Source organism: Berghia stephanieae, chromosome 14, assembly GCF_034508935.2.
Source record: "Berghia stephanieae isolate SIO BIC M18660-M18661 chromosome 14, UCSD_Bste_1.3, whole genome shotgun sequence".
Lineage (NCBI taxonomy): Eukaryota > Metazoa > Mollusca > Gastropoda > Nudibranchia > Aeolidiidae > Berghia > Berghia stephanieae.
The window spans coordinates 21,245,747-21,273,735 of record NC_088373.1 but is presented as its reverse complement, the minus strand read 5'-3'; the positions used below and the strand labels follow the sequence as shown (position 1 = coordinate 21,273,735).

The 27,989-nt window shown below is 38.1% G+C and overlaps 1 protein-coding gene across 3 annotated transcripts; it reads right to left on the bottom strand.

Annotated features, from left to right (window-relative positions):
• Positions 1 to 384: 384 nt before the first annotated feature.
• On the bottom strand, positions 385 to 13,453 carry LOC144959460 (sialin-like). Of its 3 annotated transcripts, XM_078892059.1 has the most exons (6): positions 13,335 to 13,453; positions 10,876 to 11,081; positions 9,162 to 9,264; positions 3,827 to 3,918; positions 3,032 to 3,125; positions 385 to 1,645 (listed from the first exon to the last, which is right to left on the bottom strand). In XM_078892059.1, exons 4-6 carry the CDS (start codon positions 3,869 to 3,871, stop codon positions 504 to 506), a joined length of 1,281 nt encoding a protein of 426 aa, XP_078748185.1. In that variant the 5' UTR covers positions 3,872 to 3,918; positions 9,162 to 9,264; positions 10,876 to 11,081; positions 13,335 to 13,453; the 3' UTR covers positions 385 to 503. The 3 variants fall into 3 exon arrangements, with proteins under 3 accessions (XP_078748185.1, XP_078748183.1, XP_078748184.1); XM_078892057.1 differs by lacking the exon at positions 9,162 to 9,264 and having other exon boundaries at positions 13,335 to 13,450; XM_078892058.1 differs by lacking the exon at positions 9,162 to 9,264 and having other exon boundaries at positions 10,876 to 11,084; positions 13,335 to 13,428.
• Positions 13,454 to 27,989: the final 14,536 nt, after the last annotated feature.

The following is a 27,989-nucleotide window of genomic DNA, read 5'->3' as shown; positions in this document are numbered from 1 at the left end:
TCTCTAATTTCTCAATCTGATATTATCAATGAATCCAAGGTGTGATGCAGTTTCCTTTTCTTCTCATTTTTCAAGCATTTCTCTACGACCCCTATCTCTTATCATTATTAATACAAATGCCTGATCAATATCCAAATTTTGTTTCTTAATGCACTGATGGTAATAGTAGTAGTATATTGACTAGATTGATATATTTTGGGAATGAATCCAAAAAGTAGAGGTGCCCAAATGAGTCAATAAAATGGAGAGAAAGATAAAGTGAGTAATTGTGACACATAAATAAGGGAACAACACAAAACAAACGACGTTTCGGCCTTTTTCAAGTAAACACGAAATGAAAAAGGACAAAGGCCGAATCGTCATTCGTTTTATGTTGTTTCCTTATTTATGTGTCACAATTACTCACTTTATCCTTCTCTCCATTCAGACAAGAAGAATGAGAATAGATTAGAGGATTTCTTTTTGTTTGTTTGTTTGTTTGTTTTTAAAATCAATTCAGACTTCTACTTGTCCTCCAGACCCGTGATGTCTGCGTAAAATCCTGAGGTCAATCTTGCAGCCCAAGGCTGGACGTTTCCGGATGCAAAGATTCCGTAGATGACAGCCCCCATGAGATAGATGCAGGCAGTGAGGTAGAAAACCAGCTGCCAGTCGGAGGAGGCTTCCTGGTGGTCCACGACAACAGACGTCAGCAAAGGACTTAGAATACCTGGCAACGTGGCGACGGTGTTGGACAAACCCATGATGATGCTGGCAAACTGGGGAGCGATGTCCAGATGATTGACGCTGAAACCAGCCCAGGCAAAACCGCCCACCCCTACGGCGATGGTCAGACAAACGACACCTCCAGCTCTTGAGTCAACGTACCCAGCCGCTATCATAAATATCGCCTGGATAGCGAATGCGCTGCATGTGAAGATTTTCCTGACGGCTACCGTGGGCATTCCGAATGACGTCCTCAATAAGTCGGCAAACTGGCCACTGAACATGACAACCAAGCCCATTACCAGATATGGGAGAGCAGAAAGAAAACTTCCCTCACTGATGTGGAACTTCAGAACATGCGTCATGAAAGTTGGGAGCTCGGTGAGCCAAGTGTAAAATCCCCAATTCTCTACAAAATGAGCCACGACGATGGCCCACACTGGAGCCGATTTTAGCATCGAGAGCCAAGGTGGGCTCTCCTTCTTGGTTTGCTCGGCTGTAAAACCGATAGAGCTTTCTATGTACTCCAACTCGTGGGTTGAGATTCCCGGGTGATTCTGAGGACCTTCGGTGACCAAAATGCACCAAAGGATGAACCAAATGACTGCTACGCTACCAGAAAAATAGAAGATAGCCGGCCAGCCAGCCGGCCCACCGGCCAGACTCCCAGAAATGACTAGGGAAAGCACCGTGCCAAAATATGAACCGGAGAAGCCAAATGTGGCCAGCTTTGTCCTCTCGGCAGGCGGGGCCCATTTAGACCAGATGGCGTGGATAGCTGGATAAGTGACGCCTTCGCATATGCCTTGGATGATGCGACACGCAATGAGTAGGTAAGGACTGGCAGAGGTCAAGGCTGGGATGAGAAAGGTCAAGACAGCGGTGGACATGATTCCCACTCCAAACACGTGTTTCCCTCCATAACGACCAGCAACAATCCCTGAGGACAAAAATCAATTTTAAAATATGGTAAACAAGACGAACGACCAAAATTGAATCAAAAATCAAAAATGTGGCCTATCATCTCTAACTGAAAAATTTTTTAAATTGAGATTTTATATAGCGCAATATCCACTAAACCTGCTCAAAGCGTTTTACAAGGGTCCACAGCCAACAGCAACACTTAACATGAAGGACGGGAATGACGCCTGTTAGGCGATATTATAATTTTTTTTCAGACAGAGACAGCGCTGTTAACGGCCAGGTACTCATTTTACACATGAGTACGGTGGGAGAATGTGAGTAAAGAGCCTTTTTCAAGGACTCAACTATGCGCCGAGCGAGGCTCAAACCCAGGACCTCCCAATCCGAAAGAGAAAGTCATACCATTAGACCACATAGTCGCTCTAAATGATATTATGTCAGAAGGAACAAGAATACAAAAAGTGATTTTAAAAACAAAATGATTGGAAATTGGAGATTTTAGTCTTTGTCGCCTTCAGAGACCATTGCCATGCCCTCTATATAACATTTATAAAATTAACCTTTGTTAATTCCATTTCCCTATGAAATTGATTTTAAGGACCTAAGTTGCCCCGACTTAGGCAGTAGGTCATATAAAATTTGAGGGGTTGTTTGTTTTGCAGTTTAAGGAATGGTATTAATATAGTATTTTGTAAATATTGCTGCTCGAAGCTCGTAGAAATAAATAGCAATGTGAAATTGAATGTAAGCTTCAATTTAATATATGAAAACAGATAAAATGGACATTTCGGGTTTCCCCTTTATCAACAAAACAGGATGAATGAAACACTACAGACGAATGAGATAATGTAGTCGTGGCGTTGCTAAGATTCATCTTCCAGTAAAAAGGAAGAAAATGGGATTGTATAAAGTTCTAGAATTACAATTTAAGCACCCAAGAAAAGGTAAGACAAAGGGGAATTGGTTCAAATAGGAAACAGATGTAGATTCCAAGAGCACACTTTCAAAGTACTTAGTTTGAGATCACCTAAAAGTCTCATTCAGACACAAGCACAGGTCCCCACTAAGAGGAATGCACACAAAAGTTTACAAATCATATATAATATATAAGTAAAACACAATACAGTGCATAACAGAGAGATGATTTACAAGGGAAAAAAATACCATCTCCCAAAACTAACTATACATTGGACGGTTTCCCTCCCAGCTAGGGTATTCGGTCAGTGCCAGGACAAAACCTAGTCATCGCATCCCAAGACAAAGACAGAAAGCATGTTGGAAAACAGATATAGGGGGATAGAAGACACAGTAAGTACCTCCCTGCCCCTTAAGGGAGGTCAGGAACCCCACCCAGTACAACAAAAACAGCAACATTAATAGCAATGCACATAAGTTTAATTACCTCCTGGTATTTGGGACAGGATGTAGCCGTAAAAGAAACTGGCAAGGACCTCTCCTTTGAGATGGTTACTCCAATGAAAATCAGCTGGTGACGTCTGTAATAAATCAGGGAAATCCATTTTAAAAATTTTAAAAAATGTTAAAAAGGCAACAGTGTGAGCCAAAAACTCCATGACGTTGACAATTTTTAATAGGAGATAAAAGTTGTAGTCACTACAGTTAACTTTAAAAATCAACATGTGATTCATTTTAACTGAATCACATCTTTGTGTAATAGATATTATTAATACAGATTTAGATAAATCAATAAGAAAACCAATTTTTTTTTTTAAATCAAGCTAAAACAACGAGGAATAGAACTTCAACCATACAGCATTCACAAAAGAGACAAGCTCGCTTTACATTAACATCACTTAGATTACTCTATTAACTGATTAGCATTGTGTGATCAAAATCACCATTTACAATCAGATTGTGATTTGGGTTCAATTTTCCATTCAACACTGGAATCATGACATCATCAAAAAATAAACACACACACACACACACAGACACACACACACACATATATAATATGTATATATATATATTCCTTTTTTTTTTTTTTTTTTTTTTTGAGGTTTCGAAGGAGGACGGTATAGAAATATGCTTTTTATTATCATTATCTCATTATTATATATATATATATACACAAAACCAGCAGCAAATTAAAACAAAAATCAACATAAAAAAAATAATTGTCATTTCATGATTGAAGCTATAGATAGTAATAAAATTAAAGGCAATCAGTATTTACCAGTGTCTGGGTCCCATTGAAAGTGGTTGTTTTATTGGTTGTCATGGCAACGATGGCTACACTCAAATTGACCCTCAGGGAATAGATGTTGGCTAAATGAAAAAAAAAAAATGAAAAAAATAATCACAAAAGAGCAATTATCAGTATCTATCGTTAATTTTATCCTATACTATAACATGACAATGGGCAGATAACAGCTCACTAAGTAAAAAACAAAAAACAAACAAGAAACAAACAAACAAAAAAAACACAAAAAGTAAAATTAAGGGGCTATTGGGTGTACAGACATTGGAGATTGATTTTGCAGGGGGGCAACTTCCTGGGTCAAATATATATATATATATATATATATACGGAATAACACCCAAGCTTACCAGCCATTTTCATGATTTTTTACCCAAAACGTTATACCCATCCAAGACAATAGTGGATTTTTTTATTTTTACTCAAAACCAAAAGCAATAAGTGCATGTTATATTATACATAATTTCATATAATATAAGTTCAGAAAAACAAGCTCTACAACATAAATCTCTATAAAGTTCTAATAATAGTAATTGCTTGAACAACAATTTATCTGAATTGTTTGTTGAATTTTTTTTTTAATCTGAGTTGGTTGTATCAAAACAAATGTGACTGACAGATACAGACCTGCCAACCCTTCATAATCCAAAAGTGGAATCAGAACGTCAGAAAACAGGAATTTGAGGCAAAAAATAGGAATCTTTTAATAATGGATAATTCTGTATGAAAATGACCACAACTTTACCGCCAACACATAAAGACAGTATTCTGGCACAGCTGGCAAAACTACATATCACATATATTAGGTAATGGAATGGGGAAGGGAGAAAGGAGTGCAATTAATTTTCCTACTTAACTCCCTTTTGGCAACATATTTTTAAAAATCGCCCTTTTAACCTGGATTTTTTTTTTTTTCATTATCATCATCATTGAAAATCGGAATTTTAGAGACAATGGTGGAATAGCAGAAAAGAAGAGTGAAAATAGGAATGATTCCGCCAAAAGCGGGAGAGTTGGCATGTAGGCAGATCGAACAGATCTAGTTACCCAATCACAGCTGGGTTGACAAAGATGTCTGAAAAATATATTGAATGCACCTTGAAACCAGTCACTTTACATGTGAAGCAAGTGCTCTATCAACAGAGCTGTCTGAATCCCCAATGATAAGACATATTAAAAACAATTGAGCTTTTACATAGAGCAATATCCACTAAACATGCTTAAAGCACTTTACAAGGGGTCCCTGGTCAACAGTAACATTTAACATGTAGGACGGGACATGACGCCTGTTAGGCGATATTACATTTTTTTCGGACAGAGACAACGCTGTTAACGGCCAGGTTCTCATTTTACTCCTGAGTACGGTTAGAGAATGAATGTGAGTAAAGAGCCTTCTCCAAGGACACAACTATGCGTCGAGCGAGGCTCAAACCCAGGACCTTCCGATCCGAAAGCGAGTGTCATACCACAAGACCACATAGCCATGCAAACACATATACTCTGCTATATAAGCATACAATATAATCATCAAATAACCCATTCTTTAATTGTTTCTGTAAAATAAAGATGATGATGAAGAAATAACATTTTTAAAACTTCAAAATACGGAAAGCAAATATTTTTGTTGTTCTTGATACAGGGGAATAATAATCATAATTACAATCTTTGTAATTTATGAACATTTGAAAGGGAACAACTTTTATCTTTCATGCCTGGGTTAGTGTTCTATTCTATTAGGCAATTTAGTGAAAATTTCAAATTATAGAGAATTTCTTAAACCCTCTCCTTACCACCTACAGCAAAATCGGCACATTTGTTCCGACACAGTATACATTTTTACTTAATCAGATTTATTTTGTACATCACAAACTTTGAAGAATGATCTTTATTTTATAAATAAGAACATAATCTTGTTTTGTAGAGAGCTTTTTTTATTTTAAAGAACCAATTATTCTGCTGGGTAAGCCTGTCATTTTGGGAAAATACTGAAAATGATCGGTAAGGAGAGATTTAAATTGGTATTAACAGAAGCATCTTGTTGTGCTTATTCCAATGCTTTTTTAAAACTTTTGACATACCTCATTTGGTTCAAAAGTTATGAATTTTTTAATGAATATTTTACGTGGTCAGAAACGGCCAATTTTACCATTGAAAAGTTGTGACGAGTTCATGACAACAATTTTGTTGTTTTTTGTTTTTTTTTTTTTTGGGGGGGGGGGGGGGGGGGGGGGTTCGATGACTACGATGTTACTAAATGTGCATCTGTGTGAGTGTGTCTATGTCTATATTGTATTGTTATAAATATGTAACTAAATGACAAATTGCCACTTTTTTGTGGACAATAAAGTTTTATTATTATTATTATTAATAACAAATGCCTATGAAGATGTAACTTCATCAAAAATGGATGGATTTTTAAAGATTTAAATGCATAGGTAAAATTCTATTCTTCTATGTTTCATCTACGTCATACTGAACTGCAATAAGCTGTGAACTCTAAAATGTAATGAACAAAAACTATTATAACAGCTAAAACAACAACAAAAAATAACAGAACACTAATCAAGAGAAATTTCGGTCTCAAAACCCTTTTTCAGCTTATAACAAAAAAAAAAACAGTAAAAACAGAAGTACATTAATCCAGTCACATATCCATTATCCAAACATCTCCATTCCAAGCATATAATTATAATAATTTGTCCAGATTACTGAGACATCTGGATAATGGAACCAGTACCTAAAGTGGCATCTATGAAGTTTTGACTTCATACTGAGGACAATTTATGCCACTTTCATCATTGGCCTATGTTTGGTTCATGACACTTGTTTTTATTTATGTGTTTTAAATTGTGTTTATTTTATTTATCATATTTATTTTTGGCTGGGGGGGGGGAATGATTTATTTTTCATACGCATTTACCTGGTATGGCAGTTTTTTGCATCACTTGCAGCCGCAAAAAAAATCACTGATTTGCATAGCGGCCACAAAATTAACAATCTTTTAAAAATTTTCGAGATTTTGCAATGAAAAAAAAAAAAAAACAAGAAATAAAAAATAAAAAAAGCAAGAAAAAAAAATGAAGAAAAAAAAATAAAAAACTTTTTTTTCTTCTTCTAATTTGATAGCTCGTGTAGAATGTGAAAGATAATTAATCAAGAGTAGTTTCTTTTTTACGATCTCATTTTCTTCCTGTTTACTGGCGCTGATATGACCTTATATTTGTTGCAAGCGCCGTGAAACTCTTAAAAACAAACAAATACCTTTCTCTTTTATGAATAAATTATGAGTTTTTAGGAAAATTCAATCGCAAAGTTTTGCAAATATTTGCAACTTTTGTGCAAATTTTGCTGTTTTTAGCTCGTAAAATTTGGGATTAAAAAAATTTTTTTGCAAAAAAACGCCATGTCAGGTAACTAAAAATGTTTATCAGATTCACTAATTAATGATCACAAGTTTGTTTGACATAGATACAGTTGTCAGATTATCTCTAATTGTTCACTCAACATTTCTCATTAAATATCATTGTGACCCTCAGGCTGGCATAAAATAAATCAAGTATTCCAACCAAAAAGGAATTCCCACAAACATTAACACCCATACACATGCAATGCAAAACAGGCCAAAAATTAACAAACAACAAAAGGCAAACAAACAAAACAATCGAAAAAATACATTCATGCATGTGCAAATCAAAACAGGCCAAAAATAAACAAACAACAAAAGGCAAACAAACAAAACAATCGAAAAAATAAAAGAGAAAAGAAGCAAACAAATAACGAAAAAAAAAAACAAAAAAAAAAACACACACACAAACACAAAATAACATTTTATTGTTTAAAAAAAAAAATTTTTACAAATTGTTTTCACAAAATCTACTTTTCAAGTGAATAAGTAAACGTGTTGACAGAATGAAATGAAGTCTTTTTCCCTGAGTTAAAAACATTGTGTTCATGTCTTTCTACTCTCTACTTTAACTATTACTAATAAAACGCAAAAGCTATAAATTGACACGTTATTTCTAGCTCAATCTCAAGAGTGAGGTAGGTATGGCAATTCCATAGTTAACTCACTCAACCCTAACACTGACTATGTCCGTAGTTTACCCTGATTACTTTTACCCCATGCCTATGTATTACATTTTTCTGAGACAAATTATAAGCGTAGTGTCAAAGCTAGTGTTTTTAGTTTTTGCATGTTAATGTTAATGATAGTTGAATAAAACTATCTATGTACATACTCATTCTTTAATAAATTTTTTTCCAATTTCGAAAAGTAGCAAAAATCTCTAGGATTGAGTGAGTTAAGAGTCTTCTAGATCCAATTTTAATCATGCAAGAGCTATATATATATGCTGTTTCACACCAGAGTCAGATCCAAATATAAAGAGGGAGTTTGCTTACAAAGTTTGTTAATGCTTATAATTTTAATCAAAGGCATAAAATTTAACATAATTTACACATTAGAATGCAATTATTTTTCAATTTAAAAAAAAAATTATGTTTTTTACTCAGTTCAAAATCAAGGAATGTTGAATGTTGAATGCATTTCCTCTAGTGTTTTATCATTTACGCCTTCATTGAATTCAAGAAGGTTTTCTTTTTGTTTGTTTGTTTGTTTTTAATGGTTTTACGGCGCTTGCAACACATTAAGGTCATATCAGCGCCAGTAAAAAGGAAGAAAATGGGATAGTAAAAAGTTCTAGAATTACAATAAAGCATCCAAGAAAAGGGAAGACAAAGGGGAATTGGTTCAAATAAGAAACAGGTGTAGATTCCAAAAGCACTCCATCAAAGTACTTAGTTTGAGATCAATAAAAGTCTCATCCAGACACAAGCACATGTCCCCGCTAAGAGGAACACACTCAAATGTTTTACAAATCATATATAATAAAAAGAAAGCATAATACAGTGTATAACAGAGAGATGATTTACAAGGAAAAAAATATCATCTCCCAAAACTAACTATACATTCGACTGTTTCCCTCTCAGCCAGGGCACCCGGCCAGGACCAGGACAAAACCAAGTAATCTCATTCCAAGACAAAGACGGAAAGCATGTTGGAAAACAGATATAAGGGGATAGAAGACACACTACGTACCCCCCTGCCCACTATGGGAGGTCAGGAACCCCACCCAGAAGGTTTTCTTTTTAATTTCAAATAATATATTACATGATGTATTCTTTCTCAGTTCTGCTAAGATTTTAAATCTTACTCATTTTGTTGAAAATGTTTATTAAATAAATAGATAGTTCAAATAACTAAATAAATTGAAAATAAATCAAACGATAAATCAACCAAAACACATCTTACAACATCAAAAGTGTCCAAGGACTGATAGTCTTTTGTAGATTTGCCACCCATCCAGCTCCACAGGAACATTTGGTAGGAGTGGAAGTGAACACAATCTAAATCCCTGTAAAACCAATATGATGACAATATAAAACAAAGGGCCAGGGGAAGGGAAATGAACATTCCTTTTCACAAAAAATATTGAAATCATTTTTTTTTAAAACATAAGCATTTTTATATCCCACAGCCAAACATAAAAGTATATGCGATAAAATAAAACAATTAAAAAAACTATGATAAATGAGAATTTATATTTGCTTTGTTCAACAACTTTTACAAATGAAAATATAAATCATCTGCACTTTTTATCGCAAATGGTGCAGTTGCCCTCACAAAGCTCTGTCTCAGATTCAATGGAAACTCGTTTTTCTTGAGGAATTTATAAATATCTGTCTTACATTCTATGTATTCTTCATATGAATAGTTATGATAAGATCATATTTTCTCACACTCCATCTACAACAAGGACAAAAAAACAAAAAGGAAATGCCAAGAACACCGAACAATTTTATGCACCAAATAAGTGACTAATTTATCTGGCAGGGTGAGATGATACTGTATGTTGAAATCTACGCATCTAAGTTTCTCAAATCGTATACACGCATGTCTCCATAATCATAAATGGAAATTCTCTGTTCCCAGCATGTTGTCTGGATAACAGATGAATCTGGATATTGGAATCAGAACCTAAAAAGTGGCATATGTAGTTCAACATCAGACTGTGGTAATCTAAGCCTGTCTGTATATTTTAACGAAGGCATATCTCATTATTTGTCATACTTATTCCTTTAATTTATGTTTTATTTATTGTTCCCTCAAAGTGTTTGATGGCTTCAAATTTAACATTTAACTACATCCTTGAGAATCTCGTTCTTCCTTCTCACTCCTAACCTTAATGAAAAAAAAAAAGAAAGGAATGGATAGAGAATCACACACACAAATACATACATGAGATCGTTTAACTCACTCAGCGACTTTATAAGTAGTTTACCCAGGTTACTATTTCCCCCATGCCTATTTATTACATTTTTCTGAGACAAATAATAGGCGTAGTATCAAAGCTAATGTTTTTAGTTTTTACATGTTAATGGTAGTTGAATAAAACTATCTATGCACATACTCATTTTTAATACATTTTTTTTCCTATTTTGAAAAGTAGCAAAAATCTCTAGGATTGAGTGAGTTAATGATAGGAAGAAAGAAAAAAAAAAAAAGAAAAAAAAACAGTAACCACACAACAAACTAGTCAGGAAACTGTAAAACACTGATCGCATTGTTTGTAAAGTAAAACAACTCGTAAACAGAAACGTAAGTTATTATATATATTCTGTAATAATTAAGAGCCATTATCTATTTCCGACCATCAGGCTATGCCTGAATTCAAAAAATAGAAAAATAACAGTCTAGCAACACACAACCCAAACAATCTTTTCAAAAGATGAGATAATGAACGGAGTAAACAAAAAGACATCACCAACAAAAGCACGGGTGTCTCACACAACACATTGAATAGTTCAGATGGCATTTCAAATAATATAACAAAATCAATCAACGTAATTAAGAACTTAAATACGCAAACATGAAAGTAAAAAAATGGCGTATCACCAACAACAATTATTTAAAAAATATTGATTGGAAAAGAGGAGGGATGACATAAAACACAAATTCTTCTCACCAAACCCAAGAAATGCCATGAGAGCAATGATATAGCGCTTTGGAGGGCTATACCAAGGCCGGCCGGCATCTTGTCCACCGCTGTGTGATCCGGTGACATCCGTGGATTCATGGCCAAAGGCAGAGCTACCCGAGGGTGGTAATTCCTGAGAATACAGCTCTGTTGTGGAGGATGCTAACGGTTGGTGTTCACTTTCCATTTCCAAACTGCTTTATCGATGATAAATGGGGGGGGGGGGGGGGGAATTAACTTCTTTAATAAATAATTTAAGCTTTTATATAGTGCAATATCCACTAAACATGCTCAAAGCGCTTTACAAGGGGTCCCTGGCCAACAGCAACACACTTAACATGTAGGACGTGAAATGATGCCTGTTAGGCAATATTACAATTTTTTTGGACAGAGACAACATTGTAAACGGCCAAGTACTCAGTTTATTCCTGAGTACAGTGAGAGAATGTGAGTAAAGTGTCTTTTCCAAGGACTCAACTATGCGCCGAGCACGAGGCTCGAACCCAGGACCTTCCGATCCGAAAGCGAGTGTCATACCACAAGACCACATAGCTGCACAACTTCAATACAAGTGATAATGTTAGTTGTCCAAAGACGATTCATTAATTGAATATTCGGAAATAGGTAAAAAAAAACACCTCAAATAAACAAAGGACGTCCATTCTGCCGTCTTAAGGAAAAAGCCCGTATGTGGCCTCTTAATCCAAGTAAACATACGGTCTTTTTCCTTAAGATGGCAGCATTAACATCATTCTCATAAGCATTAAAACAAAAGTTGACCTTCAGAACCGTAAGACTACTGAACTCGGGTTGATTCTGCTTTCCATAGAACATTTAACAGACAATAGCAATTGCTTGTTGCGCATTAGATAGGACATCAATTTATCGCAAAATACTTTCTTCCTTATTTAGCAGCCCCAGCTATCCAATCACAGCTGGGTTAGAAAAAAGATCAACTGTGCAGGGGATATATACTGGTTCCTTTTCTTGTAGAGCGATTGCTTTATCAACTGAGCAACCAGGAATCTGAAAACAAAACTTAAGAGAAGAATTTTCCACAATCCAACAACAGAATCTTGGCCCCAGTATCTCACTTCAAGAAAACAGAGTCGACTTTAATCATTAATTGTAGTTATCAATAGAATTGAGATGCAGATATATATATATATATATATATATATATATATATATATATATATATATATATATATATATATATATATATATATATATATATATATATATATATATTATAAAAGGAGCTATTTGTAAAATATTTCAAGTATATATATATATATGTGTGTGTGTGTGTGTGTGTGTGTGTGTGTGTGTGTGTGTGTGTGTGTGTGTGTGTGTGTGTGTGTGTGTGTGTGTGTGATTTGTAGCAAAAAATATCAGGACTCTGATGCGCAATGTTGATATCAGTATCAGTGTTGTGGATACTACCAGGCTGCAATGTAACTTATCCCAATCAGCAACCCACTTAGTTCTAGCTCTTCGGTCTTGTATCAAGACATGAACATTGGATGTCCTCGGGATTTGCCCTGGGTTCAATTCAATAGAAACCACAAGAAACTTCTATTATTCGTATGAATTAAATATGAATACAAATGTCTTCCGGAATGACAACAATTAAGACTAAGAGTGAACTGAAAAAATCCACTAGATTTATCACAGTATAATCGTGTACAGTATTCGAAGTTCTCTCAAGAATTTTCTTTTAAGCCGATGTGCACTTATTTGCAGGTCTGATAACCCAATTAATTGAGGGCTCATAGTTGTATTGCAAATCTCAAAATACGACGCAAAATACTGTCCATTACAACAATGTTAAACTAGGCCCATAATTGGGTTCAGATGTCAAACCTGCATATATGTACAAGTCGTCTTAAGTCTCTAATAAAGACTTTTTTAACCTTGAGATAGAGAGGGGAAGGCAGGGGGAGTGGTGAAGGTAGAAAGAGTGGGAGAGAAAACATACTTTGCTCCAATTACGAAATTCAAATATTACAGATTATGTAATGAAAGTGAGTGAATTGCAGATATGGGATGAGAAAATTAAATTGGAGTACTTTCATCTGACATTTCAATTTCTCTGAATCAACATTAAAAATATGTTAGGCTGGCTAACAAAACACCGGTAAAAATATTCCGTTAGGCAGGGACCACGTCTTCACGGAAGTACCTAAATTGGAATGGCTGCGTGGTTGGCATAATGGGGAAAATGTCATGAGCTGAAACTAAAGTATCTAAATAATGAGGGGCAATAATAAGAGAACAAATTCAAATATGAAACTGCAACAAAAACATATGGCAACAAGTGAGTGCAACCGCAGCCGCAGCGCACGATATCATTCGTTTTGATTTTTGGTGGTTAACTCTTAAAAAGCAAAGATAAAAAAGAGTAACCTCACACATACAAATCTCAAATACCATCTGACACTCACTGATGATTGTTTAAACATAAGGTGAAGCTTTTCTTGCTGCCTTCGGTTGATGAAAATGATTGTAACGAGACGTCTGCTAGGCTAGTCTAGCCATGTAAATAAACATATTCGTTAACGACAATCGTATCGATACTACTGTAAAATATCGACTCTTACGATTCCATTTGGAAAGCGGTGTGTCTTTTTTACGAAACCCGCCGAAACCCGCCGAAACCCGCCGAAACCCGCCGAAACCCGCCGAAACCCGCCGAAACCCGCCGAAACCCGATGAAACCCGACGAATCCCGACAACGTTATGGGAAGTAGGTGGCTGTGGGGAGTGAACCTAGAACTCAGGGAAGTGTACACCATTGGGGAGTGAACCTGGGACTGGGTTTCGGCGGGTTTCGTAAAAAAGAACCAGTGCTTTTTTACGAAACCCGCCGAAACCCGCCGAAACCCGGCGAAACCCGACAATATACAGCAAAGTTATGGGAAGTAGACAACTGTGGGGAGTGAACCCGAGACTCAGGGAAGTGTACACCAGTCGGGAGTGAACCTGAGACTAAGTTTATCGGCCGGTTTCGGCGGGTTTCGTAAAAAAGAATTAGTGCTTTATTACGAAACCCGCCGAAACCCGCCGAAACCCGACAATATCCGGCAAAGTTATGGGAGTTTGGCAACAGTGGGGGGTGATCCTGGGAGTCAGGGAATTGCACACCAGTGGGGAGTTAACCTGGGACTGTGTAAAAAGGATATCAGTGGGAAATAAACCTGGGACTAAAGGGACATGGATACCATTGAAAGTTGAAGCCGGATATGGGAATTGAGTACCAGAGGAGAATGAACCTGACACTATAGAAGGTGGGCGCCAGTGGGGAGTGAACCTGGGATTCAGGGAATTGCACACCAGTGGGGACTTAACCTGGGACTCTGTAAAAAGGATATCAGTGGGAAATAAACCTGGGACTAAAGGGAGATGGATACCATTGAAAGTTGAAGCCGGATATGGGAGTTGAGTACCAGAGGAGAATGAACCCGACACTATAGGAGATGGGCGCCAGTGTGGAGTGAACCTGGGACTCAGGGAAGTGCACACCAATTGGGAGTTAACCTTGGACTGTGGGAGATGGATAACTGTGGGTATCCGAGCCGAACTATAGGAGTTGAGTGCCAGAGGAGAATGAACCTGACACTATAGAAGGTGGGCGCCAGTGGGGAGTGAACCTGGGATTCAGGGAATTGCACACCAGTGGGGATTTAACCTGGGAATATGTAAAAAGGATATCAGTGGAAAATAAACCTGGTACTAAAGGGAGATGGATACCATTAAAATTTGAAGCTTGGTATGAGAGTTTGGTACCAGAGGAGAATGAACCTGACACTAAAGGAGGTGGGCGCCAGTGGGGAGTGAACCTGGGACTATGTAAAAAGGATATCAGTGGGAAATAAACCTGGGACTAAAGGGAGATGAATACCATTGAAAGTTGAAGCCGGATATGAGAGCTTGGTACCAGAGGAGAATGAACCTGACAAAAAAGGGTGTGGGCGCCAGTGGGGAGTGAACCTGGGACTATGTAAACAGGATATGAGTGGGAAATAAACCTGGGACTAAAGGGAGATGAATACCATTGAAAGTTGAAGCCGGATATGAGAGTTTGGTACCAGAGGAGAATGAACCTGACACTATAGGAGGTGGGCGCCAGTGGGGAGTGAACCTGGGACTATGTAAAAAGGATATCAGGGGGAAATAAACCTGGGACTAAAGGGAGATGAATACCATTGAAAGTTGAAGCCGGATATGAGAGTTTGGTACCAGAGGAGAATGAACCTGACACTATAGGAGGTGGGCGCCAGTGGGGAGTGAACCTGGGACTATGTAAAAAGGATATCAGTGGGAAATAAACCTGGGACTAAAGGGAGATGAATACCATTGAAAGTTGAAGCCGGATATGAGAGTTTGGTACCAGAGGAGAATGAACCTGACACTATAGGAGGTGGGCGCCAGTGGGGAGTGAACCTGGGACTATGTAAAAAGGATATGAGTGGGAAATAAACCTGGGACTAAAGGGAGATGAATACCATTGAAAGTTGAAGCCGGATATGAGAGTTTGGTACCAGAGGAGAATGAACCTGACACTATAGGAGGTGGGCGCCAGTGGGGAGTGAACCTGGGACTATGTAAAAAGGATATCAGTAGGAAATAAATCTGGGACTAAAGGGAGGTGGATACCATTGGGAGTTAAAGCCGGATTTGGTAGTTGGGTACCAGAGGAGAGAGAAACCTGACACTATAGGAGGTGGGCGCCAGTGGGGAGTGAACCTGGGACTATGTAAAAAGGATATGAGTGGGAAATAAACTACTGGGACTAAAGGAGATGAGATTTACCAGGAGAATGAACCGATATGAGAGTGGGTACCAGGGGGGATGGGACCTAATGGGATAAGAAGAAGATATCAGTGGGAAATAAACCTGGGACTAAAGGGAGATGAATACCATTGAAAGTTGAAGCCGGATATGAGAGTTTGGTACCAGAGGAGAATGAACCTGACACTATAGGAGGTGGGCGCCTGAGTTGGGAGAAGTGAAACCTGGGACTATGTAAAGAGATGATACTCAGTGGGAAATAAACCATCGGACTAAAGGGAGATGGATACCATTGAAAGTTGAAGCCGGATATGAAAGCTTGGTACCAGAGGAGAATGAACCTGACACAAAAGGGTGGGCGCCAGTGGGGAGTGAACCTGGGACTCAGGGAATTGCACACCAGTGGGGAGTTAACCTGGGAATATGTATAAAGGATATCAGTAGGAAATAAATCTGGGACTAAAGGGAGATGGATACCATTGGGAGTTGAAGCCGGATTTATTTCCCACGGATATTCTTTTTTAGATATTCACAGGTTAACTCCCCACTGGTGTGCAATTCCCTGACTCCCAGGTTCACTCCCCACTGGCGCCCACCTTTTATAGTGTCAGGTTTATTCTCCTCTGGTAGCCAACTCCTATAGTTCGGCTCGGATACCCACAGTTATCCATCTCCCACAGTCCCAGGTTAACTCCAAATTGGTGTGCACTTCCCTGAGTCCCAGGTTCACTCCACACTGGCGCCCATCTCCTATAGTGTCAGGTTCATTCTCCTCTGGTACTCAACTCCCATATCCGGCTTCAACTTTCAATGGTATCCTTCTCCCTTTAGTCCCAGGTTTATTTCCCACTCATATCCTTTTTACATAGTCCCAGGTTCACTCCCCACTGGCGCCCACCTCCTGTAGTGTCAGGTTCATTCTCCTCTGGTACCAAACTCTCATATCCAGCTTCAACTTTCAATGGTATTCATCTCCCTTTAGTCCCAGGTTTATTTCCCACTGATATCCTTTTTACATAGTCCCAGGTTCACTCCCCACTGGCGCCCACCTCCTATAGTGTCAGGTTCATTCTCCTCTGGTACCAAACTCTCATATCCGGCTTCAACTTTCAATGGTATTCATCTCCCTTTAGTCCCAGGTTTATTTCCCACTCATATCCTTTTACATAGTCCCAGGTTCACTCCCCACTGGCGCCCACCTCCTATAGTGTCAGGTTCATTCTCCTCTGGTACCAAACTCTCATATCCGGCTTCAACTTTCAATGGTATTCATCTCCCTTTAGTCCCAGGTTTATTTCCCACTGATATCCTTTTTACATAGTCCCAGGTTCACTCCCCACTGGCGCCCACCTCCTTTAGTGTCAGGTTCATTCTCCTCTGGTACCAAACTCTCATACCAAGCTTCAAATTTTAATGGTATCCATCTCCCTTTAGTACCAGGTTTATTTTCCACTGATATCCTTTTTACATATTCCCAGGTTAAATCCCCACTGGTGTGCAATTCCCTGAATCCCAGGTTCACTCCCCACTGGCGCCCACCTTCTATAGTGTCAGGTTCATTCTCCTCTGGCACCCAACTCCTATAGTTCGGCTCGGATACCCACAGTTATCCATCTCCCACAGTCCAAGGTTAACTCCCAATTGGTGTGCAATTCCCTGAATCCCAGGTTCACTCCCCACTGGCGCCCACCTTCTATAGTGTCAGGTTCATTCTCCTCTGGTACTCAACTCCCATATCCGGCTTCAACTTTCAATGGTATCCATCTCCCTTTAGTCCCAGGTTTATTTCCCACTGATATCCTTTTTACACAATCCCAGGTTAACTCCCCACTGGTGTGCAATTCCCTGAATCCCAGGTTCACTCCCCACTGGCGCCCACCTTCTATAGTGTCAGGTTCATTCTCCTCTGGTACTCAATTCCCATATCCGGCTTCAACTTTCAATGGTATCCATGTCCCTTTAGTCCCAGGTTTATTTCCCAATGATATCCTTTTTACACAGTCCCAGGTTAACTCCCCACTGGTGTGCAATTCCCTGACTCCCAGGATCACCCCCCACTGTTGCCAAACTCCCATAACTTTGCCGGATATTGTCGGGTTTCGGCGGGTTTCGGCGGGTTTCGTAATAAAGCACTAATTCTTTTTTACGAAACCCGCCGAAACCGGCCGATAAACTTAGTCTCAGGTTCACTCCCGACTGGTGTACACTTCCCTGAGTCTCGGGTTCACTCCCCACAGTTGTCTACTTCCCATAACTTTGCTGTATATTGTCGGGTTTCGCCGGGTTTCGGCGGGTTTCGGCGGGTTTCGTAAAAAAGCACTGGTTCTTTTTTACGAAACCCGCCGAAACCCAGTCCCAGGTTCACTCCCCAATGGTGTACACTTCCCTGAGTTCTAGGTTCACTCCCCACAGCCACCTACTTCCCATAACGTTGTCGGGATTCGTCGGGTTTCATCGGGTTTCGGCGGGTTTCGGCGGGTTTCGGCGGGTTTCGGCGGGTTTCGGCGGGTTTCGGCGGGTTTCGTAAAAAAGACACACCGTTTGGAAAGCGCTTTTACTTTTAATAAATAAGATATAGATGATCTATAATTATATAAAAAGCTCAAGTAATGCGCTACATCAACAGGAAGAAAAAAAAATATACTTCTTTAAGATATGCCCTATGTACCAATATGCTTCCTCTTATGTAAGATAATAGCAAATAAAATCTGACCAGTTTCTTTTGTTGGCTGGTCTGATAATAATATTGTGGGGGTAAAAGGGAAATTTAGTCATTAAAAAAAAATAATTATGCCTCTTTTTAAACTTTATACTCACGATGATGATAATGGGAATGATACCTAACTATAGCTGTTATGATTATATATTGTTCATGGTGATATAATAATGATGATTAATTAATTATGAATTTGGTAAGTTCATGTACATTTTTTTGTATTTTGGTTTCGGATGTTCATTGCGAAAATTTTCAGTGTTTTTAAAGTTTTGATTTGAGACCCCTAGGACCTACAGTTTGTATATACATATGTTCATTTTGTCTTGTCTTTTGAAATAAGATCGTTTAATAAATATTGGAATGAAATCAAACTACATACAACTTATTTGTTTAATCTTTTCCCTCATTGTTGCTTTCATTTCATGTCAGTTGTTGCATTTTAGTATTCTATTCTCGAATTCATGAACAACCACTTGAAATTGTATTCCAGAAATATATATAACAGTAATGTCTTCTAATACTAATAGAGGGATAATTAATTCCAATAGGTATTTCTGAGATTTTGTCCTCGTCCTGGAGTTATGTGGATGGAATTCCCCTTAGAGAGAGGGAATGGGGATACCCCTCTCATGCGCATAATGGACGGTGCCCCCGTTTCGAGCCGAAATAAGTCCCGGCAACCCTTCTACGGCAGCATCCCTGACTACGGACAGAGCTGCACATACGAGATGGAAGCCGGTTTGGACGAATTCAATCCCTCGTGGGGGCGGGGACCTACACTCCTCTAAGCTTGGTGAGAAGTTGCCAGGCTTTGATACCAGTAAGAGGAGACACTGGGTAGCTGCGAATCGGCTTCGGTCGAGGAGCTGCCTAACGGCAAGTGCGTTACATCGGTGGGGTCTAACTACCTGTCCAATATGTCCACGCTGTGGCCAAGAACCCGAGACGGCAGAGCATCTAGTCGAAAGGTGTGTTGTGACGATGCTACCCGGCGGGTTTGCGACGGTGCACGAATGCGGACCGGACTTTGCTGATTGGGTCGATCGTCATAACATAATAGTGTGAACCATAAGAGGCTGCTGCACATTAGGGTAGGGGGAAAGTCGGCTGTCCTGGGCTGGTTGTTGATTGGCCCTTTAACTTGCTGTCTTCCCCATCGCTCTTTTATCATTTGTGACCCTTCGCTTCAAAACGGTATTAAGTCGGGATGGTTAAGATGTTGAAAATTGAATTTATAGGCAGAAATATAAGACTTGGGTTGAGTTTGTATGTTTTATTGAGGAGAATGGATACCATATTTTAGGGTGCTAATGCCAACAATTTATATTTTTGACCAGTTTTAACATTTAATTCGGCTTTTAAGCATCTGGTCCATTCCGACATAATACCGTTTTGAGACGATGTGTCACATTTATTCTTTCCACATTCTTGTTCTGGAATAGGATTGATACCATTTGGCTCCCCCTGTCGTGAATCAAATAGTGGGAGGGAGATATGTAAATGAATGGCACTTGACTTGTCCGTGAGAAGTGACACTTTCACTTATTATTATTATTATTATTATTATTATTATTATTATTATTATTATTATTATTATTATTATTATTATTATTATTATTATTATTATTATTATTATTATTATCATTGTATTATTATTATTATTATTATTATTATTATTATTATTATTATTATTATTATTATTATTATTATTATTATTTATTATCATCATCATTATTATTATTATTATTATTATCATTATTATTATTATTATTATTATTATTATTATTATTATTATTATTATTATTATTATTATTATTATTATTATTATTATTATTATTATTATTATTATTATTATTATTATTATTATGTAAATCATCTCCCTGACTCTGAGAGTCCTAATTAAATATGAGTATGAATAACCATCTAGTACTTATCTCCCCTTTGGCAAGAAATCCCATCTCAGTGTCGGTGTCAGTTGATACTTGGTGGTCATAGGTACATTGAGTAGGCTGCTGTTGGGACATATAATTAAGGCTTTATTCTTTGGCGCCTGTGACCCAAGATTGCAGGCATATTTAGAATAGTCTTTTATAATATTTTGTGTACCTTTTTCTTTTTCATTAAAAAGACTGCAACTCGTCATAATCACACCCACTCTTAGTGGACTCTTCATGGTTCAACATCCTCACTAAACTATCTCTTTATCCCTCTATACTATACCATTTGGACTCCATGTCATTTACTGTCACCTCTATGTGTCCTGTTCTTCAATGAGACCATTTGGTTTAGCCTAGGCCTGGGATCTTGAAGGAAACGGTGCATTTATTGTTCTCTGCATGTATATGTTAGGGTTTATAATAATTTGCATTTGCAACTATCTGAATGTATGATATGTCAGCCAAATTGTTTCAGATTATTCTACTATTTACGTAGGCCTTTTAAATGGCAAACTTGTTCCCAGGGGGCAATTGACCCTCCCCCCCCCCCCCCCTCGATGTTTTATAAGTGCCATCAAACCTTTAAAAACAATAAAGACCTAAAACGAATGTAGATCCCATCATTTTCCTTGCGGCTAACGCCGATATTGCTTAAGCCGAAAGTGTCCCAAGCCCGTAACTATATAAATAAGGATAGGAGCCCCCAAAAAATCGTGCGAGTACAAATAGCTACAAAGCAGTTCTTACCCCCCCCCCACTCTCCTCTCTCTCTCTCTCTCTCTCTCTCTCTCTCTCTCTCTCTCTCTCTCTCTCTCTCTCTCTCCTCCTCCTCCTCCTCCTCCTCCTCCTCCTCCTTATCTCTTAGTACAACGTAACTATAACCGAGGTGGGTTGAGTTTGGGGTTCGAGCTTTATTCTAGGTATAATATTTTCTTTCTTTTTCTTTTTTTTTTCTTTTCTATTTTTTTTTTGGGGGGGGGGGGGGGGGGGGGGGCAAAAATTGTGCGGCTATGTGGTCTAGTGGTATGACACTCGCTTTCGGATCGGAAGGTCCTGGGTTCGAGCCTCGCGCTCAGCGCATAGTTGAGTCCTTGGAAAAGGCTCTTTACTCACATTCTCTCACCGTACTCAGGTGTAAAATGAGTACCTGGCCGTTAACAGCGTTGTCTTTGTCCGAAAAATGGTAATATCGCCTTACAGGCGTCATGTCCTGTCCTACATGTTAAATGTTGTTGTTGACCAGGGACCCCGTGTAAAGCGCTTTGAGCACATTGTGGATATTGCGCTATATAAAGCTCAATTTTTTAAAAATTTATTTATTTATTTTTTAAATTCATAATTTTCAACTTCAACACGCTGGCACCATTCATTGTGACTCTAGAAGTTTTATCGACTTTTAACATTAAAAACAAAATTACATTTACTCACTTTAAAGTTTATTGGAGTCTTAACGAAATCGTTCCGACAGACGAGATACGAGAAGAAGAAGAAGAAAAAAAGCCCGGATCTAGCCTCTTACGTCACATCTCGTCGTCATGAACAAGATCTCGCTATAGTAGTACCGATGCTGCATATCGTTTGAGAGCCTTCATAATTGCGGTGTATGTTGTGTAACCTCAAAGAACACGGCTGATCGAAAGTGATGAGTGTTGTGTAACACCAAAAGCCCTGTGGCCTGGACCACGAGGACTTGTATATAATGGTTGCGTCACTGTCTCAATGACATGAATTAATTAGGTAGGCTGAACTCGCAATCAAAAAACAAAATTTGTGTTTAAAACTCTTTTGAATCAAACGAGTACATCAGCGTGTTCGTCTCATTGAGACGTGAAAAATGATATAAAATCAAGAAAATCGGACGAAAAATAAAAAAAGTTGCTAAAAACAAAGCTAAAATAAACAAATGCAATTTTTAAAATCAAATTTATTCGTAAAACAGTTGGTTTTCAACCAATTTTTCTTAAATAAAGACCAATGTTCCTCATTTTTCAAGCTGATTTCAGCAATGTGAATTTCAAATTCCCCGCAATTATATTTTTTACTTTCAGATTTAGTTATTAGGCCTACTCAATAGGTTGTTACATTTTTTTTTTGCAAAACAGAAGCGTAATACCTTGACGGTCGACCGAGTAGAGAGCCTGTGATTGGTCGAGACTTTGAGACGCTTGACTCACAATTTTGCACAAATAGGTGGTGGCGGTAGATCAAAGAGGGTAACATTTTTAGTTACTAACCATATATCTTTGTGCTAAATCATACAAAGTAATAATTTCGCATTAGAAAAAATAACTCGGAAGTTCCTATCTCTCTATTACAATACAATTAATACCACGAATGACAAAATCGGCCCACAAATGAGGGGGTTATAAATTATTCACAATATTTTAAAAAGTTTACAATAATTGCCACCAAAGTCGTAATTTTTGTCCGATCTTTACCAAGCAAAGTGCAATGTCAACGATTTGCACCCGCGAATACCGGTAATCAGAAGGTCGGAGGTTCGATCCCTAGTCGAGGTAGACTGATCTTTCTTGTATTTATTTTCTTCTTGCTTTGTATGGTACCTTTCATGCACACTTGTTCAGATCTTTATCAAGAGACATGGTTGGAAACAAACTTATGTCATCATCTCTTCCAGTCCTTTCACGTGCACCTCAAGGAAATGTTTTAGACCCACTTCTTATTTTTTTAAACGGTTTTAACTATAATGCCAATGTAATATACCAAACATAATATTATTTCCTTTTCTTGTTTACCTGAACAAAGCCACAGGCCGTAAAGTCATTTACTTTGTTTTGTATCTTTTATAAGAGTAATTTTTACTCCCTTTATTTTACTATATATTTTTGAATGGAGGGTTTTTTTGAGTTGGTTTTGAGAGTAATTCTTTAACAACAATAAGCCCATAACAATTTCGTTATCAGACTTGCAAATAAAGTGAACACATGGTTATAAGCCCTTCCAAGCATCAGTAACACACTTTATAGTCACCTGGAACAACTACAAAAGACATCTAACTTCTACGTCATGGCACAAGACCGAAGGGCTAGAGCTCAGGTGGTCGCTGGTTCGGATAAGTAAGTAAGTTATAAGCCCTTCCAAAGTGAATTTTGAGCAGAAGCGGGAAAACCCCCAAGAAAACCAGCATTATTTCTTTCAGAAAAGCGAGTGGAGCAGGCACTTATGTTGGTAACAACAAGATATGAAGTGAATAGAAAAGTGCCAGAAGACAACAGAGAATAAAAATTTTTTCGCGGCGGTGGTGGGGTTTGAACCTGCGACCTTATTGGTACGACAACTCCGCCTGGCAGGTGAGAGCGTGGCTCTACCGTGTGAGCTATCCACGAACACAAAAATATTCGTTTCAAACTCAAAGTCATTACTAGATCCCTCTCTCACCCACTTCTTGAGATCGCCGATTCGTTCGTACACCACCATCGCGAATAATTTTGACCAGCAGTTAAGCTTAATAGCCAATATTCTCAACACAAACATATAACATAGAAACGATTGAGACATTGAGTATGCTCCGGTGTATGGGGTGAATTTTAATTCAGAAAAGCGAGTGGAGCAGGCACTTATGTTGGTAACAACAAGATATGAAGTGAATAGAAAAGTGCCAGAAGACAACAGAGAATAAAAATTTTTTCGCGGCGGTGGTGGGGTTTGAACCTGCGACCTTATTGGTACGACAACTCCGCCTGGCAGGTGAGAGCGTGGCTCTACCGTGTGAGCTATCCACGAACACAAAAATATTCGTTTCAAACTCAAAGTCATTACTAGATCCCTCTCTCACCCACTTCTTGAGATCGCCGATTCGTTCGTACACCACCATCGCGAATAATTTTGACCAGCAGTTAAGCTTAATAGCCAATATTCTCAACACAAACATATAACATAGAAACGATTGAGACATTGAGTATGCTCCGGTGTTTTTATTCTCTGTTGTCTTCTGGCACTTTTCTATTCACTTCATATCTTGTTGTTACCAACATAAGTGCCTGCTCCACTCGCTTTTCTGAATTAAAATTCACCCCATACACCGGAGCATACTCAATGTCTCAATCGTTTCTATGTTATATGTTTGTGTTGAGAATATTGGCTATTAAGCTTAACTGCTGGTCAAAATTATTCGCGATGGTGGTGTACGAACGAATCGGCGATCTCAAGAAGTGGGTGAGAGAGGGATCTAGTAATGACTTTGAGTTTGAAACGAATATTTTTGTGTTCGTGGATAGCTCCGTGGCCTTCGTGAACTCTTATGGCCTGAGACATCGTCTCGACTGGCGATGTGACGTCACACTCCCGGTCCATCCGCTTTCGTTTTGAAAACCGGTTAATGGTTGACTGTGTTGTCATTCATTTTCAATTCATTCTTATCGGATTATTGTACCCTCTTGTTTTCTATAGATAATTTGTTAAATAGTCATTCATATTTTGATAAATACCATCCATTGTTTTGCATTTTCATCATGCCTCGTAAGTGCTGTGTGCCAAATTGTAAAGGAAATTATTATCCTTCTGAGAAAGTGTCTGCCTTTGAATTTCCCTCGGATTTGGATAGGAAAAACCTTTGGTTGAGGAAGATACCAAGACAAGATTTCCAACCTTCTTCTACAGCTGTGGTATGTGAGCGTCATTTTTGTGACAGATTTATTGTCAGAGTAGATTCTGTCACAAGACCTGACGGTTCCATTCTCAGTGTAGAGAGAAGCATACCAAAATTGACAAAAGATGCCTATCCTTCCATCTTTCCCAACTGTCCCTCCTATTTATCTACGAAAATATCCCTGAAACGGAAAGCCCTCGACGAAAGGCGAGATGCAGTTTTAAAGAGAGACGATGAGTCTTTTAAACGATGGGTTGAAAATGATCGGATTAAGAATTATACAGAATTCTGTGGCATTTTCAATACCAGAGTTGATGCGAAATTATGGATTTATCGTTTTTTTCTTGCCTCATCGTCTTCACCTGATGATCCACCAATGCCTGACCACTGCACCCTTTACAGGATTATTGATACTGTTGACAGTGCTCCAAAGTTGCTGTCTTCAATCAAAGTTTTCTCTGACATGCATGTGGAAATATTTTCTGATAATCGTAAGTATTTACCTTGAAAATTGACATGTTTAGAATTAGAATAAATGATTTCTAAAATAGTAATAGTAATAGTGCTAGATAGAACTTCTAGTATATAAGAGTAGTGCTGGTGTTAGAAGTAGTAGTAGCAGTGGTGGTGGTAATAGTAGCAGTAGTAGTAGGAACGCCAATATAGTAGTACTAGTAGCAATGGCAATATTAGTAGTAGTGACACCAATAATGGCAATGGTAGTCTACCACTAACAGTAGTTCTAGTAGTGGTTGTAGTCGTATAATAGTAATTGCAGTAATAATATTCTTGGTAGAGTAGTAGTTTGAAATATTATTAGTAGTAGTGGTAGTAGTAACACTAATGGTAGTAGAAGTAGTAATAAATATAGTAAGTATAATTTTTATTAAAGTCTATCTTAATGCTGTGATGTTATTATATACAATTAAAAGATATATTATTATCTCACTATCAACCATTTTATAAGGATCTTGTTTAAATGATGAAAGAAGACAATAAAAAAGATACAACTTATTTTTCATTGAAGCATGGATATTATAATATATGTTAGTGTGATGACTTGACCATTATTTTTTTCTTTGTTTTTCAGAAAGGGTTCCTGATAGCGCCATTGCATGGATTTTTGGGAAAACTTCTCCCCCAACTCTTACATGCTGGTCTCAATTTGACACTGTCCTTTCCCATTTTTGTCATGGGAATGGATTTGATAGAAGTAACTTGGAGAACCAGCTGCAACTTTATGTTTCAGCAATTGATAGTCTATGCAACAGTATTGACAATGATGAAGATGATGAGTCCAAGTCTTTGTTCATGCCAAAAGTTAGGTTTTTGGTTGAGCAGCTTAAGTTAGTTAACTTGTCTGTAAAACGTTACAGTTGCTCTACCCTTATCTGGGCATTCCAGTTGTTTGCATCTGCTCCTCGTGCCTATTCTCTTCTAAGGAATTCCTTTCTTACTTTGCCTCATCAGTCCTATCTTAGAAAACTTTCCTCTGTCTTTGAAATGAAGACTGGTTTTCCTAATTCTAAAGATCATGAAGCATATTTAAGACAGCGATGTCTTAAAATGCAAGAGCATGAGCGTGATGTCGTTCTCATGATGGACGAAATTCATATTTCTCACCAGTTGTCGTATAAAGGGGGGAAACTTGAGGGCTCTGCATATAATTGTCAGGTTTCTGAGGCAAGCACTGCCCAGGTCTTCATGATTTCCTCAGTTCTTTGTAAACAGAAAGATGTTGTTGCCATTTTACCTGTAAAAAATATTGATGCTCGTTATTTGCAATGTTTGCTTCTTAAAACATTGCAAGTTCTTCATGATGTTGGTTTTCATGTTTTGTGTGTTATTTCTGACAACAACAGAATTAACCGCAATGCCTTTGCTATAATGTCTGGGGGGAAGTCTTTGTCCATCTATTCCAAATCCTGTCATTCCTTCAGAGAAACTTTTTTTTCTTTTTGATACTGTCCACCTTTTCAAATGTATTAGAAATAACTGGACTTCTCAAAAAGACTTGGAGAAGACTTTTATGTTACCACCTGTACTGACCAACAATGAAAATCCTTCATCTTCAGTTATGAGAGCATCCATGTGTCACATTACAAAAGTATACGAGGAAGAGAAGTCATCAGTCGTGAAACTTGCTCCATCTTTGAATCGAAAATGTTTGAATCCATCGCCTACTGAGAAACAGAGTGTTCCACTGATGTTGAGAATTTTTGACAGACGGAATGCTGCTGCCTTGGAGCACTTTGGATCCAAATGGAATGTCAATGTCAGTGGGACAGTATCATTTATATTGTTCATTGTACAGCTATGGAATGTTCTAAATGTCAAGCATCCGCTGAAAGGCAGGAGATTGAGGGATGAGAGATGCAAGCCAATTAATTCCATTTCTGATTCCAATTTCTCATTTCTTCAAGATGCTTTGACTTGGTTCAAGGACTGGAGCAGGTTAGGGATGAAACCACGAGAAGGAGTATTGTCGAGAGAAACCATGGATGCTCTTGTTCACACTATTTCTACTTTTCTTGAATTTGTTCCTTATCTCTTATCTCATAAGAAATATAAATATGTCTTGTTGGGAAAGTTTCAGACTGATGATCTGGAGTTTCGTTTCAGCCAGTACAGACAGTTGAGCGGAGGTAATTATCATGTCTCCGTTCAACAACTTCTTGAGGGCGAGAAAAAGTTGAAGCTTCTTAGTGTTCTTAAGTTTATTTCTGCTTCAAGTGGTTCTTTGAGATTAAAAGATATCACTGAACCATTGGAAGAAATAAGATTAAATGATTCCTCTTGTCATGATGACATCCAATATTTTACTCCTTTACTTTATGATTGTGATGATATTGAACTTGTTTCAGAGCAATTGAAAGCTCTTGTCTTTGTCTCTGGATACTGTGCTCGAAAAACATTGCTTAATGTGACTTGTGATGGCTGCAAGAGTGAGTTTCGACAAGAACGGGTCCTTCAAGTGGAATCAACAGCAGAATCATTGGCTTACATTTCTGTTCTCGACCGAGGCGGTTTGACGTGGCCAACTGAT

Excerpts from the sequence above, each read along its gene's own strand:
- LOC144959460 (XM_078892057.1), bottom strand. The coding sequence starts at position 11,074 with ATGGAAAGTGAACACCAACCGTTAGCATCCTCCACAACAGAGCTGTAT. Across the intron at positions 3,126-3,826 it reads TCAATGGGACCCAGACACTG|ACGTCACCAGCTGATTTTCA; the intron begins GTAAATACTGAT and ends GATTTATTACAG. Across the intron at positions 1,646-3,031 it reads CCTGTCCCAAATACCAGGAG|GGATTGTTGCTGGTCGTTAT; the intron begins GTAATTAAACTT and ends TTTTGTCCTCAG.